This window comes from Neopsephotus bourkii, unplaced genomic scaffold, assembly GCF_033783945.1.
Source record: "Neopsephotus bourkii isolate Nb327-2 ecotype Australia unplaced genomic scaffold, CSIRO-AGI_Nbou_v1 NB_923, whole genome shotgun sequence".
NCBI lineage: Eukaryota > Metazoa > Chordata > Aves > Psittaciformes > Psittacidae > Neopsephotus > Neopsephotus bourkii.
The window spans coordinates 2,947,469-2,961,538 of record NW_026901417.1 but is presented as its reverse complement, the minus strand read 5'-3'; the positions used below and the strand labels follow the sequence as shown (position 1 = coordinate 2,961,538).

At 37.7% G+C, this 14,070-nt stretch overlaps 1 protein-coding gene across 2 annotated transcripts in view; it reads left to right on the top strand.

Moving 5' to 3' along the window:
• Positions 1-229: 229 nt before the first annotated feature.
• ATG7 (autophagy related 7) overlaps positions 230-14,070 on the top strand; it is a 91,360-nt gene continuing 77,519 nt past the window's right edge. For both annotated transcript variants that reach the window (XM_061357869.1, XM_061357868.1), the window contains exons 1-12: positions 230-251; positions 2,801-3,011; positions 3,241-3,295; positions 4,442-4,559; positions 5,623-5,700; positions 6,306-6,422; positions 7,506-7,655; positions 7,914-8,002; positions 8,633-8,754; positions 9,808-9,898; positions 11,773-11,917; positions 12,514-12,672. In XM_061357869.1, the coding sequence (XP_061213853.1) occupies positions 2,834-3,011; positions 3,241-3,295; positions 4,442-4,559; positions 5,623-5,700; positions 6,306-6,422; positions 7,506-7,655; positions 7,914-8,002; positions 8,633-8,754; positions 9,808-9,898; positions 11,773-11,917; positions 12,514-12,672 (1,302 nt within the window). In that variant the 5' untranslated portion in view covers positions 230-251; positions 2,801-2,833. The remainder of the gene's footprint in view (positions 252-2,800; positions 3,012-3,240; positions 3,296-4,441; positions 4,560-5,622; positions 5,701-6,305; positions 6,423-7,505; positions 7,656-7,913; positions 8,003-8,632; positions 8,755-9,807; positions 9,899-11,772; positions 11,918-12,513; positions 12,673-14,070) is intronic.

Below are 14,070 nucleotides of genomic sequence, written 5' to 3'. Positions count from 1 at the left end.
GGCCGAGGCAGGGTGACGTCACTTCGCCGTGCCGCCGAGCAATGCAGGAAGTGCGGAGCGGGCAGCCGGTGAGCGGGCCGTGCGTGTGCCGTGAGGGTGCTGTGCCCAGCCTGGGCCTGCCCGCCCGCCCGCCCTCGGGCTCCCGTTTCACCCCCGCGCCCCTCGAGGTCGCTGGGACCGTCCCCTGCGGGCTCCCGGGTGGGAGCTGCGGCTTCAGTCAGGAGCAAAGGGGCGGGCTGGGGGCCGCGGCGGTGTGAGGGGTGAGAGGCGGCGGGGCTGCGCTGAGGTGGGGGCTCGCGGGGCGGGTCATCCCCGGAGCCGCTGGCGGCCTCTCAGTGTGGTTGTGAGAAATGGGGGAGACTGCCCCGAAAACGGGCTCGGTGACGGGCACCGGCCAGGAAGCAGCTCTGTGGAGGTGTAGTGGTAGGAAATAGTAATTTGTCACCGAGATACAGAGGAGATCTTCAGAATGGGGGGACCGCAGAGTAGAAAGTTCCGTAGAAAAGCTGTAGATTTTAAGGAATTACGTGAATTTGTTGTAAAACCCCTAACTTCATGACAGTTTTAAATGCTGTTAAGCTGTTAATCCTATTTTTCACCGCAGGTTAATTATGTCTGTCGGGGGAAGACAAATATTCAAAGTCCTGGCATATTTTCCATTTAACGTGTTTCTCCATTAGATCAGTTTCAAGTGCTTGCATGCTTCCGAACAAGTGCTAGAACCTGGACAAGGGGTAGTGCAGTCCGGCTCTGGGTTATCTGCGCTGATCACACGTGTTAAATGTGCTCCCAGTCAGAGAACTCAAAAGTGTCTGAGGAGTTCTGGTCAATGTGGTCGCTTCAGGCACTCAAAGCTGGGTCCTTATGAAACTCGAGGTTTGTTCCATGTAAAAAATGTTGGTGGTTTTGGTTTTTCTTTTTTTTAGTCGTTATTATTGTATCTTCCTAATGACCATTATTACTGCTTGAGGCTGAATGGGTTCCTTCGTGCAAGTTCTACAACATGTATACATTTCATCTTCAGGATTCTAAATTTTACTGCACCAATTTACCTTAGCTTAGGGATCTTGCATTAAGAAAGCATGTAAGTGAGTATTAACATTAGAGAATCTTTGCAAAAGTGCTAGCAAATCAGAGGTGATCTTCTGTGCTTCTCTGCATGTGCATAGCATAGTGAGGCCCCTGGTTTCATTTCTTCAGTTTTACAATAACTCTTCAGGTGCACTATTAATGACAATAACAGGGTGTTAAAATTCATTCCCAGTGGATGCTTTTAGGCATGTATTTTCAGTGTATGCTATGTAGGTGCTGTCAGCTGGCTGCTTGCTATGCAAAGTGTTTGACAATACATATAAGTGTTGGGTATGTCATGTACTTATTTGAGGCCAGGGGAGAAGCAAAATGAAAGCTTTACCTACTTGAAAAGTTGAAAAAAAGACTTGAAGAAAATTTAAAATGGGTAAACTTCAGTTAGAATAGATTTCTTGGCAAGGAAACTAACAACTTTGTGTTCCTTTTTGTTACTAATTTTCTTAATAAGTCTTCAATAATACCTTCCCAAGCTTCTGATAAAAAGGGGAGAGGGATGTTAATGGACTAATGTTGAGTAGGCAGCTACTGAACCTTCCAGTAGAAATTTCAGTGTGAAAGCCTTGGTATCAAGTACTGTGTGATCTGACTGTTACTGGTATGATGTATTTGACAATTGCTTGCCTGGTTTAGGTCAAGCTTTCTGTGGCATTTAGTTGCAAACAAAATTTTGTAAGGCTTAAGACCCATGTTGTAGTGAAAGTTAAATGTTTGCTACTACTGCTACGTCTTACACACAGAAAAGAGTTTAAAGTTCACATTACTGCCAGTTCCAGCAGCTCTTAAAAATTAAGAAAATAAAAAAAAATAATGTGGGGAGACAACAAAATGCTGTATTTGCAACATGCCAGTTAAGGCAAGGCCACATGAAAAAGCCAAACTGTTCAGCTTCCACTATGAAAAATGCCGAAAACTTCAAACCTATGCCCAAAACTCCACATTCCACAACTTATCAGCAAGTAAGGAAAGCATTTACAGTAGGAGGAGGAGATGAGCTGTATAAACTGAACATAAAAGGCGTAGCTGGATTACACTGAAGGCTTTAAGGAAGTATTGCTTAAGGAAAAGCATAACTGTGTCTTTCAGAGAAGAGCTGGTGATTTGGCAGTTATTAAGAAGTTCAGCCCACCTCTTGTTCCCTTCCTCATGTTCCAAAAAGCATGAAATAAAAGCATGTAAGCTCTGGTTTTGCACAAGTTTATTTCACAGCACAGTAAAATTGAACTGTTCAATCCAAGCTTCAGAACAGTAGAACCGTAGTGCAATATTTAGTTTGCTCTTTGCTGGCTGTAAGACTTCTCTTGGGCTCAGTTTCCCTTTGCTAGCTTTGCTTGTTAATTTGTAGAGGCTTTAAGAGTGTTCAGTTCTTACCACAGGCTGAGAGTGAAGACCTAGCTAAATGAAATGTTAGTATCCTAAATAATAGGAGAACTCACGGAATGTCTGTCAGGAAATCAAATCCTTCTATGCAGCTTGGCCAAACAGAACATGTACTTGCCCTTCATCATTTTACACACAAAAAATTGGAAGGACTCTGCTTCATCCTTTGAAATGACCTCTGATCAATGATTTTAAAAATTTAAGTTAGACATTCAGAGGAGTAAGGCTTTCTACACTTTAACCCAACAAAACATATTAAAATGAAGCTTTGAGTAGTTGTGAGTAATATAGTCAATCGAGTAATACTTACCAGGTGTATCTCCTCTTACAGCACTCCATTTAGCAGTAGTTGTTAACTAAAGTCATGGCAGCTGCCAGTAGTGATGTGCACCAGCGTGTAGATCCTGAAATCTCAAAGCTGCAGTTTGCTCCCTTCAGTAGTGCCTTGGATGCAGGATTCTGGCATGAGCTAACCCAGAAGAAACTCAATGAGTACCGACTGGATGAGACCCCCAAAGTAATCAAAGGATACTACTACAATGGTAGGTAGAAATAGAACATCCTGCTTAGTAGTTTGGGTTTCTTCTGTCATTCTTCTCAGTATTTGATATTTTGCTTCTAAGTATTAGATACTTTGATGAAAGGTTAGAAAATACAGCTGGGTGAGCTGTGAATTCTGATGTGTCTGGGTAATTTATGACTTACTTTAACAAAAAGAGGGAAATTTTGGTATTTCAGTTTAAAAGAAGCATGTTACTACTTTTTGTCTAGGTGATCCTTTGGGTTTGCCAGCTCGCTTGACACTGGAGTTTAGTGCCTTTGATATGTAAGTACGTACCATGATTTACCTTAATTTGTACATGAAGACACTAACATAACTAAGATAGGAACAGATATATTTGTAGTTTGTGTCATGTTTGGTTTACGTTGGTGGATTCTAAAGTTGTAAATCACTGAAATGACTTTCTCTGCCTTGCTTGGCAAGGATGCTGGGAGCCTAGAGGGGCTGTGCATTTTGGCATGATTTCTCAGGAGATACTCCATTAATTGTTATGTAAAAGCTTTTAGGTACAATACTAGAAGTGTATGCACAAAGAGATTGGAAGAAAGCTGTGACATTGGAACAGGAATTTCAGGTTAGGAGAAAATGGATGGTACCATGATATGCTCTCAGATGTTATGATGAACATCAAATTATGAAAGGTCAGTTTATGTCATATTTAATTACCCCTCCTGGGGTAATTTTCTGTACTTTCGGCAGTCACTTTAGAAAATCATGAAGAGTTCCCTTTCAGCTTTGTAAAGTTTGGAAACTACATCAGGAGTATTTATTATTTATCTTTAACATTTGCTGTCTTTGAGTTTTAGCAGTGGTCAGAAATATATCTGTTTAGAATGGTGTTAAAGGAGTCAATGAAATCAATCAGATCTATAAGGGAATATTGCAGGGTTTTTACCTAATTTACATTCAAAAAGGGAGGGAAAATACATACTGTGTTTCCAAATAGCTTCTTCAGGTGATGATGTTACAAACTATAAAAGCTACTCAATCTTTTGTCTGGTTTAGGCTTCCTTTGGTATGTTTTTTCTAACAATAAAATTTTTACTGAACAGCTCTTTATATGAACAAAATACATCTAAAGTTAAGTCTTGATTTGTTTTTTCTTAGTGAAAAATCCCATTTGTCATGGATAGTTTATATTTGGGGAGAATTTAAAAATCTTCAATCTGTTAATGCCACCCTGTGTAGAAAAAATATAGATGCCTGATGTATTTTTGAAGTCATAATGTAGATGCGTATTTGCATGGGTTATTATACCAAACCATGTTCAATAAAGCATTATGGTCATAAAAATGTTTTCATCAGAACCGTTGTTTATTTTGCTACTGTGCCTCATTATTTGATAACGTCAGGGCAACGTTACACTGTGAAGTAGCTACTACCACTGATAGGTTTTTTTCTTTTATTCAGGAATGCTTCAACACCAGCGCGTTGCTGTCCTGCTTTAGGAACATTGTATAACACCAATACTTTTGAGACTTTCAAATCCTGTGATAAGAAGTTACTTCTGGAAAAAGAAGCAAATGAGGTAAGATTAAAACTCAAGTGAACTGGTAAAAAGGACTCAGAAATAAGCAGTGAAGTGCTTTATAGTCTGTGCCCCAAATATTGGAGGTACTGTCCATACTCACCCGTACAGTAGCCTCAGGTTTTAACTTATTCTGGAGGAAATAGTTTGGTGTTTGCTTTTCACTGATCTTTTACAGGAGAGTAGAAAGTAATTAATTATTCTTGGAGACTTCATTCAGTGTTCTACTAGGCTGCATTTTAAGCTAAACAGTGCCATTTGAATTCTGGAGAGCAGTGTTTCTAGCATTTGACACCCAGAAACCAGCAAATGCTCAGTTTAAACTTTAGATTACTGCAGTACATCTGTGTAACAAAGTGATGGGGAAGCTCCAGAACAGCAGGAAGACTGAGCTAAAGCAAGGAAAAGGTGGCTGTCAAAGGAAGGGACTAGCCTGCTTGCATTATAACCAAATTAAATGCCATGGATTGGTGAGACATGAAAGTCAAACTAAGGCAACATTTTTTCATTCTGAGACACTTTGCTTTGACAAGTCCTTGATTCCTTCGATTCGATTGAATAAATTCTTGTCTCACCAAGGTAAAATGTACTGCCTTCTTCTAAGTCTTCATGTTTTGGTTGAGTTTCCTAGGACCTTATTCAAATTTCTAGTATCTATAGATCCCATGAATGAAAAAGATGAAAACACCATAAAAGGCTATGTTAATGCCACAGTATGTTCTACAGGTGCTAGTGTTAGTATCTCATCTCCATCAGGGACTGCTCCTGATGAGGTTGGTTTTGTTTTGTTGATGTTCCATGCTTGATACATGAACTAATGCTCCTTTTGTTCCCTAGCTGCCATATTTTTTTGTGTTGCAAAGTTCATGTTTGTGTCTGACCTTCAGAATCCTTCTAGCATAGATAATAGCATGGCTGAGATCCATTAGGGGAAGATCAGAGTGTGTTACAGGGAATGTCAGTTCAGTGTTTTAAAGGCAGCTGGAAGAGTTAAAGATTTCAGCAACTGTTCTTATCCTACTTCTGCCCTTTTTCTTCCATCTTGTCCCCACAATCACTACAGATATGGGAATCAATAAAATCTGGAGCTGCTCTGGAAAACCCTATGCTCTTGAACAGGTTCCTGCTGCTGACATTCGCAGTGAGTAAAGATAACATATCTCATACTGGGAGCGTTGTAGTGGAAATGATGAAGTAGGTTTTTCTAAAATGCTCTGTTAGTATTAGCATATTGATGTTATCAGGATCATTCTCAGACATCTTAAAATGTCTGAAAAATTAAAAAAAAAAACACCTAAAAAGCTATTCTTATCTACAGATACAAAATATTTTAGGATGAATCCTTTAAAAAATGCTGGTGCCATCTCATTGTTTCCTACAAATGTGTAAGATTATCTGATGACCTTAGAGTTGTTAATAAAAGTAGAACAGCTGTTTTATGTTTAACTTGAATGTTTCAATCAATAATGCTCCAGGTGACAAAACTTGAGGTAGCTTATGCACATTATCTGTTTGAGTCTGAAATAAAAACATAGAGAAGGGGAAGTCTTCTGGGTTTTTTTTTACTGTTTTCTAAAGTCATGACACAGTGCCTTATGAAGTGTGCAGAACTGTGGTAAATATGGTTAGTATCATCAACCATCAGTGTTATGATCAGTATTTGAAACCAGTATTTACTTTGATTGATGTCTTTATTGTCTAATTTTCCCTTTCTTCCTTTTTTTTTTTTTTTTTTTTTTCCCCTAGGATTTGAAAAAGTACCACTTTTATTACTGGTTTTGCTACCCTGCTCTCTGCTTCCCTGATGGAATCCATATGGTTCAGAAACCAGTGTGTCTTGGTAACAGATTCCCATTAAATCAGGTATTCAAAATACTAGATGTGGTGAGTCTGTAACACTAAGCAGTTTTCTGGGCTGTAAAACTAGTATTTTTGTTAGCACATACTGAATTAACTTAAGAATCTAATTTCTTTAAAAATCTTCACCTATTTTTACATTGTTATATAAAATCTCTCAGCTTAAAATCCCTTCAGCTGTATTGATTTATGGCAAACAAATTCTTGAAGAGGTGGTTTTGTGTATTCTCATTTTTATATGCAGCTTATTGAATATATGGGGTTTGAAATTAATCTTTTAAAGAAACTTTATTAAAAGGGCATCCCCTGGCAGAGCTACATCATGAGCAATTACGAGATTGTTCATAAAACACATGGTTGGACAAGAAAAAGAAGTGGATAAGGAGTATTACTTTTTTCTAGGAGAAAAGTTATCAAATTTTTGCTGTTTCTTTCATATTACAGTGCAGAAGGATAAAAAAAAAGGCAAATGTTTGCTCACGTATGTCTTTTGGCTTTGCGTAACCTTAAATGTCTTTTTAATGGCATAATAATCAATAAGAAACAGTTTGAGATTTCTCAGTGAAAAATACTTAGTTCCCTTCTTCTCAGAAGACCCTCATTAATTCTGTAGTAATAAGTAGTGCAAAAATACCTGGCATGATCCAAACAGAGTTACAACTAAACACTGAAAACACATATAATAAATCGAGGGAGTCTCAGTCCCTGTGCTAATAATAGAGGGTCAGATTTACCTTTTTATAAAGCTACTGTGATTATCAGAATAAGATTTTTACCGTAGTACAATTTCTGTTGGTAGATCAGTTTGCAGCAGTGATAATGCTCTGGTTTAAATTTGCATTGACGTATGCTCTTTTAGCAGCTGAATTTTTTATCTCGGGCATTGTGGTCATAATGGGCTTTACAGTTTCTGTATCAGCTGTGTTCAAAGATGGAGGGAGCTGCCCTTCCCAGACCACAGAATCCTTGAATGGTCAGGGTTGGAAGGGACCTTAAAGATCATTCGGTTCCTTCCACTGCTAAAACACTCTCTGTGGTTCTGTATAAGATGTTTAAAATTGTTGGTTACAGTTGGCTTTTTGCTTTTAGATTCAAGCACTTCAGAAAGCCTATGATGAACTTTGCCAGAAAGAGGGGGTTACAGCCTTGCCTTATTTTTTAATCAAGTATCATGACAATTCTGTTGAGATATCTCTGCTGAAAAACTGGGATGGTTTCTTCCAAGACCAAGGGGGAAAGGTAATGAGAATTTTATGTCCTTTTATAACCTAAAAATGTTTAATTTACAAATGGTTTCAAAAATGTTTGAAAAAGCTGTGGCAAACGCTTGGCTGAAATCTACTGTCACAATGTATTAAATATTTGCAAATGCATAAAAGGGGTGTGTGGGCCCTCTCTGTCCAGCAGTTTGATATTAAAAAGGCCAGATAAGTTGTACTGTGAACTGAATATCAGTATGGATAGATGAATTCTCATTTAGAGCAATTTTATTTGCAGGTGACAGTTGGAGTTTATGATCCATGTAACTTATCCCAGTATCCAGGATGGCCACTGAGAAATTTCCTGATCCTGGCAGCCCACAAATGGTATCTTATTTAATTTTTTCCCACAAAGATTGTTTATGGTTGACATCAAATTAGCATTGCTCCCCTCCCGTGGTACTTTACTGGTATCACCCACCTGAGATTTAACTTTCAATGTTTTACCTTACCTTTGGTGATTTTGATTTTGCAGAATAATTCTGTTTTTTACTTCTGACATGCACAAGTTCCTGTTTTTCCTAATCCTGATGATCATGCATTTACCTGGAAATGTTTCAGACCCTGCAGTCCTTTATACCTGTTTCAAAAAACAGCACAATATCAAGAATGAGAAGGAGCTTGCCTGTCATGGCAGAGTACATCATGTCACCTGATGTGCGCTCCAGTGCTTCAATACTTTTGATTCCCCTAAATGCTGTTTGTTTGGCATCATTGTATAAATGATAGAGGCCAGTCAGTGACATTTCTTTAGAGCTATTTCACAACAAACTAGTCATTTTCACATCCTAAGCAATTGTTTTCTCAGTTTCTGATAAGAAAAGCAGTGTTCCCATACTAACATAAAAACTTATTCAGAATCTGCACTGAGTCTCTGTGAAATAGTGAAAAAAGAAGTCCCTTTCCAATTGAAGAAGTTGCATGCGTCTCTCTCTATCTTTTCTTTTTTAATGGTAGGGGCAGCCTTCTCCAGTCATTTGAAGTGCTGTGTTTCAGAGATAGGACCATGCAAGGGGTGAGAGACATAACACACAGCATTATCTTTGAAATAAAACTTCCAGAGAGAGCCCTTGGCCCAGGTAAGCCACTTAAAAAAATTCTTTCAGTTGTTTTTTCTCCCTCCTCAATCACTGTGAAGATGGAAAAAAATAAATGAATACTAAGTCATTGCTTATGTGGAGGTATTTCAAATGGGTTTGAAATGGTTTGAATTTCTGTTAAGTATCTATAAAGGGAATAATTTATTCCTAACCCTCCCCCATACTGTAGTATTTTTTTCCTCCTTCAATTGTGTTCCTAATTTACAAAAGAAGTAAAGTCCTTCTGGTGTCACACAAAACACAAACTCGGGCAATTAGCAAGTAGTTTCTTTCTTGTCAAATTTGTATGCAGTCCCTCAACTAGAGAAAATGCATATGCTGGTGAATTTGTGTTGCAAACTTTCTGTACGTGTCTAAAATGGTAGAAGCCTGCTGTAGCATGGAATTGTTACTTCAATCCCATAGTGATGTAAGCAGATGTATTTTAAAGCAATGAACTTGTAACATTAGAAAATAATCTCAGACTTAATTTATGGATACAGGGCAGCATCACAAAACTCCTCTGCCTCATCCAAGAAGTTGTGAATAAGAATTATTTAGTTATTATAGAATTATCATACAATTAAATAATTATTATAGAATTAGGGTATATAATTCTATGCTGAATTTACAGATGGGGCTTAAGGAACATGATGATGGCAAAATATATGAAGTTCCGAGTGCTGATCTTCCTTAGTTTTAAACATAGCAGTGCATTTGACATTAGACATCCAGAGGCTTGCTGAGGAATGATGCCATCTCTGTCCAAGGTTTGAAGCAAGCTGGACAGGCAAAAGTAGCACATTGGGCACCTGAGCATGAAGCACTTACCCAAGAAGCAGTGCTCTCAGCTGATATAAAGCAGCAAAATATGTATTGTAACATATACTGGGTGTTAAGATACAGATTATTTACTTAGAGGTTCAGAATTTGTGGATCTTTTTTCCAACAGGTTTAATAAAAAAACCAAAATCTTTTCTATCCTGTGATACTAACGTTTCAATTTTTCTTCTTCCCCCCCCCCCCCTTTTTTTTTTTAATATGTCAAATTAGATTGTCCAAAAGCTGTTGGATGGGAGAAAAACCAAAAGGGAGGGATGGGTCCAAGGATGGTGAATCTCAGTGAATGCATGGATCCAAAAAGGTTTGTTCATTATCTTTTATATTTCTGTATTTTTCCTTACTTGGGTTTAAGCCATTAGCAAGTTGAAATGTGAAATGCAAGGACTATCTTGGAACTTGATGATCTTAAGGTCCTTTCCAACTATTCTATGATTCTATCTGTCTCTGTTAGGTAATAATCTACAGAAGCACATAAACTCTCTATTTTTTTGATAGTCCTATTGGGGAAAAAGGCTTTAATGAAGCAGTGTGCTCTGAATGCAGCAGAAATGTTTGCAGTTTTTGACTCTAGCTCAAAATTTCAAGTGCATTATATTTAAAATGGAGTGCATATAGGTCACAGTGTTACAGGCCTGTGTGTTTCATTGAATTCTATAACCTGCAGATTATTAATCAAAATCAGCATGGAGAAAAGTTCAGCCTTTGTCAGAGTGTAACAGGAAAGAGCTCAGGAAACATGACAGTGATTTTTATCATCCCTCACATAATCTAGGGGAAATGGCTTAAAAAGTCTAAGCTATACAGCCTCTTGGTTCATCTGCTTTCACTGGCTTTGAAAAACTGTAGGAGCATGGTGATCTAATGATTTAGGTTACCATAGTTCACCTATCAAGGTCACCCATTTTTCTCTTGCAGTTGTGGCATTTCATAGTATGTTCATAGATGTTACAGAAGGTTCATGCGAGGGCTCTTAATTCTTTAAGTAAATGTAATGTGACCTTTATTTCTGTGTATGCTCCCTTCTCTTAATTCCCATGGAGACATATTGGTAATATGCCAACCTTGGCAACTGCAATCTTAAATCCTTGTTAAACAAACAACTTGCTGCACACTGCAAATTTCCTTTATGATATATGAAGGAAAGAAACCATGAGGAATCTAAGAACTGTGATGACCTGACTTGAGAGTTTTAACACCCTGTGTTTTGATGATATAAAAACCTGACACTAGGTTGAGTATGGATTTCCTACCTCATTTTCCTTCTAAATTTCCCCCAAAGAAGATTGCCCACATTCTCTAGGGGTTAGTGTAGTATTGAATGTTAAGGACAGATGTAACTGAATACAGAAACCAGATAATTAAAAAAACAAACAGAAGTTTATGGACAAATGATCTACGTCTTACCACTCAGCTTGACAGGAATCTTGGCCAAGGTGCTATTTTTATTTTCATGCTTGCATCAGTTTTGTTACCAAAATTTGAGTTTTGGAGTGTTACATTTTTGAGAAGCCCTTACAAACATGTTCCGATTCCTAAGGAAGTACGTGGCTTTAGTAGACTTCTGCACCAAGCCCAGAGTAGCCAGGTGGCACACTCCTGTATGCCCTAGCTGGTGAAAGAGGATGTTTTCTTAGCAGAATTTCTTGGTTAATAGCCACCTTGTCAAATGTCTGCAAACTGGTTGGGTTGTTTGTTTGTTTTTAAGCTTCTGCTGTCTTTCTACTCTTGTTTCAGTAGTGATTTCTCTTTTAAAGCAGTATAGTTACAGCTTTTATAAGCAAAGTTCATTAGCAGTGTTTGGTCAACACGTTGTTTACAAGGAACCATTTGTGTATTTACATAGAATTGACTTTTGGCATCTTCTCTTTGCATGTTTTTCCTGTTTAGCTGATAGCCAGAATGGTTAAATTTTTATGGGTAGGACCCTCATGAACATACTGCATGTGTCATAAGAACAAGCAGTGTAAAAAGTGCCTTTTCCTCATCTCCTTTACATATACCTTATTATTAAGTGGATGTATGCTTCTGGGGCTTTGGTTTTTCATATTGCCTATATATTGCATTGTTGAATTCTTTCCTTAAAAAATAAGAAAGTATTAAACTTCTCGAGAAGTAATTGCTTTGTTGCAGAAAGACAAGAACATTCAAAAGTGTGTTCTCTTTTTCCTGATATAGGTTAGCAGAATCATCAGTGGATCTGAATTTGAAATTGATGTGCTGGAGGTTGGTGCCTACTCTTGATTTGGAAAAAATTGTGTCTGCCAAGTGTCTGCTGCTAGGAGCTGGTACGCTAGGTTGTAGTGTTGCAAGGACCTTGATGGTAAGTCCTGAGTTAATCTTAAAACTAATCTCCTGTTTCTCATAAATTCTGTATGACTTTCTTTTTGGGGGGGGGGGGTTTGAGCAGCTGCCATGGAATGTAAGAGAAAAGTTGAATTTATTTGTATTAAAATAGACAAAATTCATATTAGTCAATATTACTAATTGCAGGGAAGAGGCAAGATCTGTAGCCGATAGAAATAAGTTCTGCTAATAGTAGAATAGTATATATTAAGAGAATCTTAACAGAATAGTAATCTGTTTTAAATTTACATAATAGAAAAGATTGAACAAGAAATTCTGGAACAAATTAATGAGCAAATTCACAGTGAAGCATTTGTAAATATCAGCACAGTTACTACTTTTCTATAGGGTTTTGAAGGATTACTGTTAAATAACATATTCATACACACCAAATTTTCTGTTCTGTTATTTCAGTGCAAGAACAAGGTTGCTGCTGTGATTAGATTCAAAAGCTTTTGTAGCTTGATCTGTCTAGAAAAATTGAACAAAACTCTTCTCGAGTTCCGGCATTACTCAAAAGTATATGCAAAAGCCCATCGTACTTACTGTCATTTAAATTACTTTCTTGTTTAGGGTTGGGGAGTGAGGAAGATCACATTTGTGGACAATGCAAAGATCTCTTATTCTAACCCAGTACGACAGCCACTCTATGAGTTTGAAGATTGTCTTAGTGGGGGGAAGGCCAAGGCACTTGCAGCAGCAGACAGACTACAGAAAATCTTCCCAGGAGTGGTAAGACTAGTACTTAAAATGTGTTAACATCTTCCATCTTCTTTGGAAGAGAACCAGTGACTTTAAATGGCTACTCCGAGTTCTAGTAATTAAGCATTATTATGAGTGGAAAAATACCTGTGAGATGTTATTGAGACAATGTTATAACAGTGGAATATAATTAAGGATCATCTGAATAATCTTACAGCTTGCCGATGTTGAAGTAAACTTTTCTCTGTCTGATATGCCCTAAGGAACTTTCAGTAATAGCAACTTTTAATGCCATGTTCTCCCTTTCTGCTCTTAAATGTGAGTTTAGACCCATTACTTGTCTATTATGGGAGCAGAAGGTCTTGAGGGCAGTAATAATGGTTGAGATTTCCTTTTTATCTTTTACACTCAGTATTTGCATTCTTGTTGGAGTTTCTGTTTTGCATTAGAGGCAAATACCTTCATCTTTAACTTTGAGAAAAGGGAAATAGTTTATAGCAGCCTGAAGAAGTGTTGGCCTCTTTGTTTGAGGAGTAATAGCTTACTATCAAAATGAAGTAGCTGAAAGGCAACAAGACAAGATGTTGTTTTAGAAGTTTTATGATGAAAGACCCATCAATGGCGGCCTTTATCCTCTTTGACTTCAGGGTTGTGCACTGTATGAACATCAGTGCGCATGTTCAGACACACCTCGTTTTCAGTGCTGAAAAAAGTAGATTGGAAAAGCCCTACCTTGTAAATATTTTCAGTTCTCTACATTTCAGTCTTTGGGGGAAGAATTGATCTGGCCTGCAATTTCTCTATCATGAAGAAAGTTTGTTATGTTCATTTGACATACATGTGGTAGGAGTAATTCGGTGGTTTATAGCTTTTGTTTTGGACTTGAGGCTTGGAATTGGTATCTGTAGTTGCTCAGCTGGCACGCTGTATCTTAACCACTCAGTGTAGTAAGAATGAGTTATATATACTTACAGTGCAACTCTGTAAGTAAGAGTTATGAACAGTGGAATATAGATTGTTATGTTGTTCTTGATGATGATCAGTGCTGTGAACAGCTTCACAGAATATCATTTCTAAACAATATCAGGTTCATTTAGTTTGACCCAAGGATTGCTCTGTGCTTTTGTTCTGTTTTCTTCTGTTCATCTTATGATTGTCATTATTTATTGAAACAGTGTTAGTACTAAGTAGTAACTCAGTGAATATTTGAGTATCAGTGATGCCTGGTACATAAAAATACTATACATTTCACTTTCAGAACTGTATACGAAGAAATCAGAAGAAGCTCTCCAAAAGTTCCTTTAATTATATTTAGCCTTACTGCACTGTAGAGCTTCTGTCACTTGGAAATTATTAGCTATAGAAATACTAAATAGCAGAGCAAGTACAGAAAAGAAAGCATCTGTGTGGTATCACCCGAAGCACTAA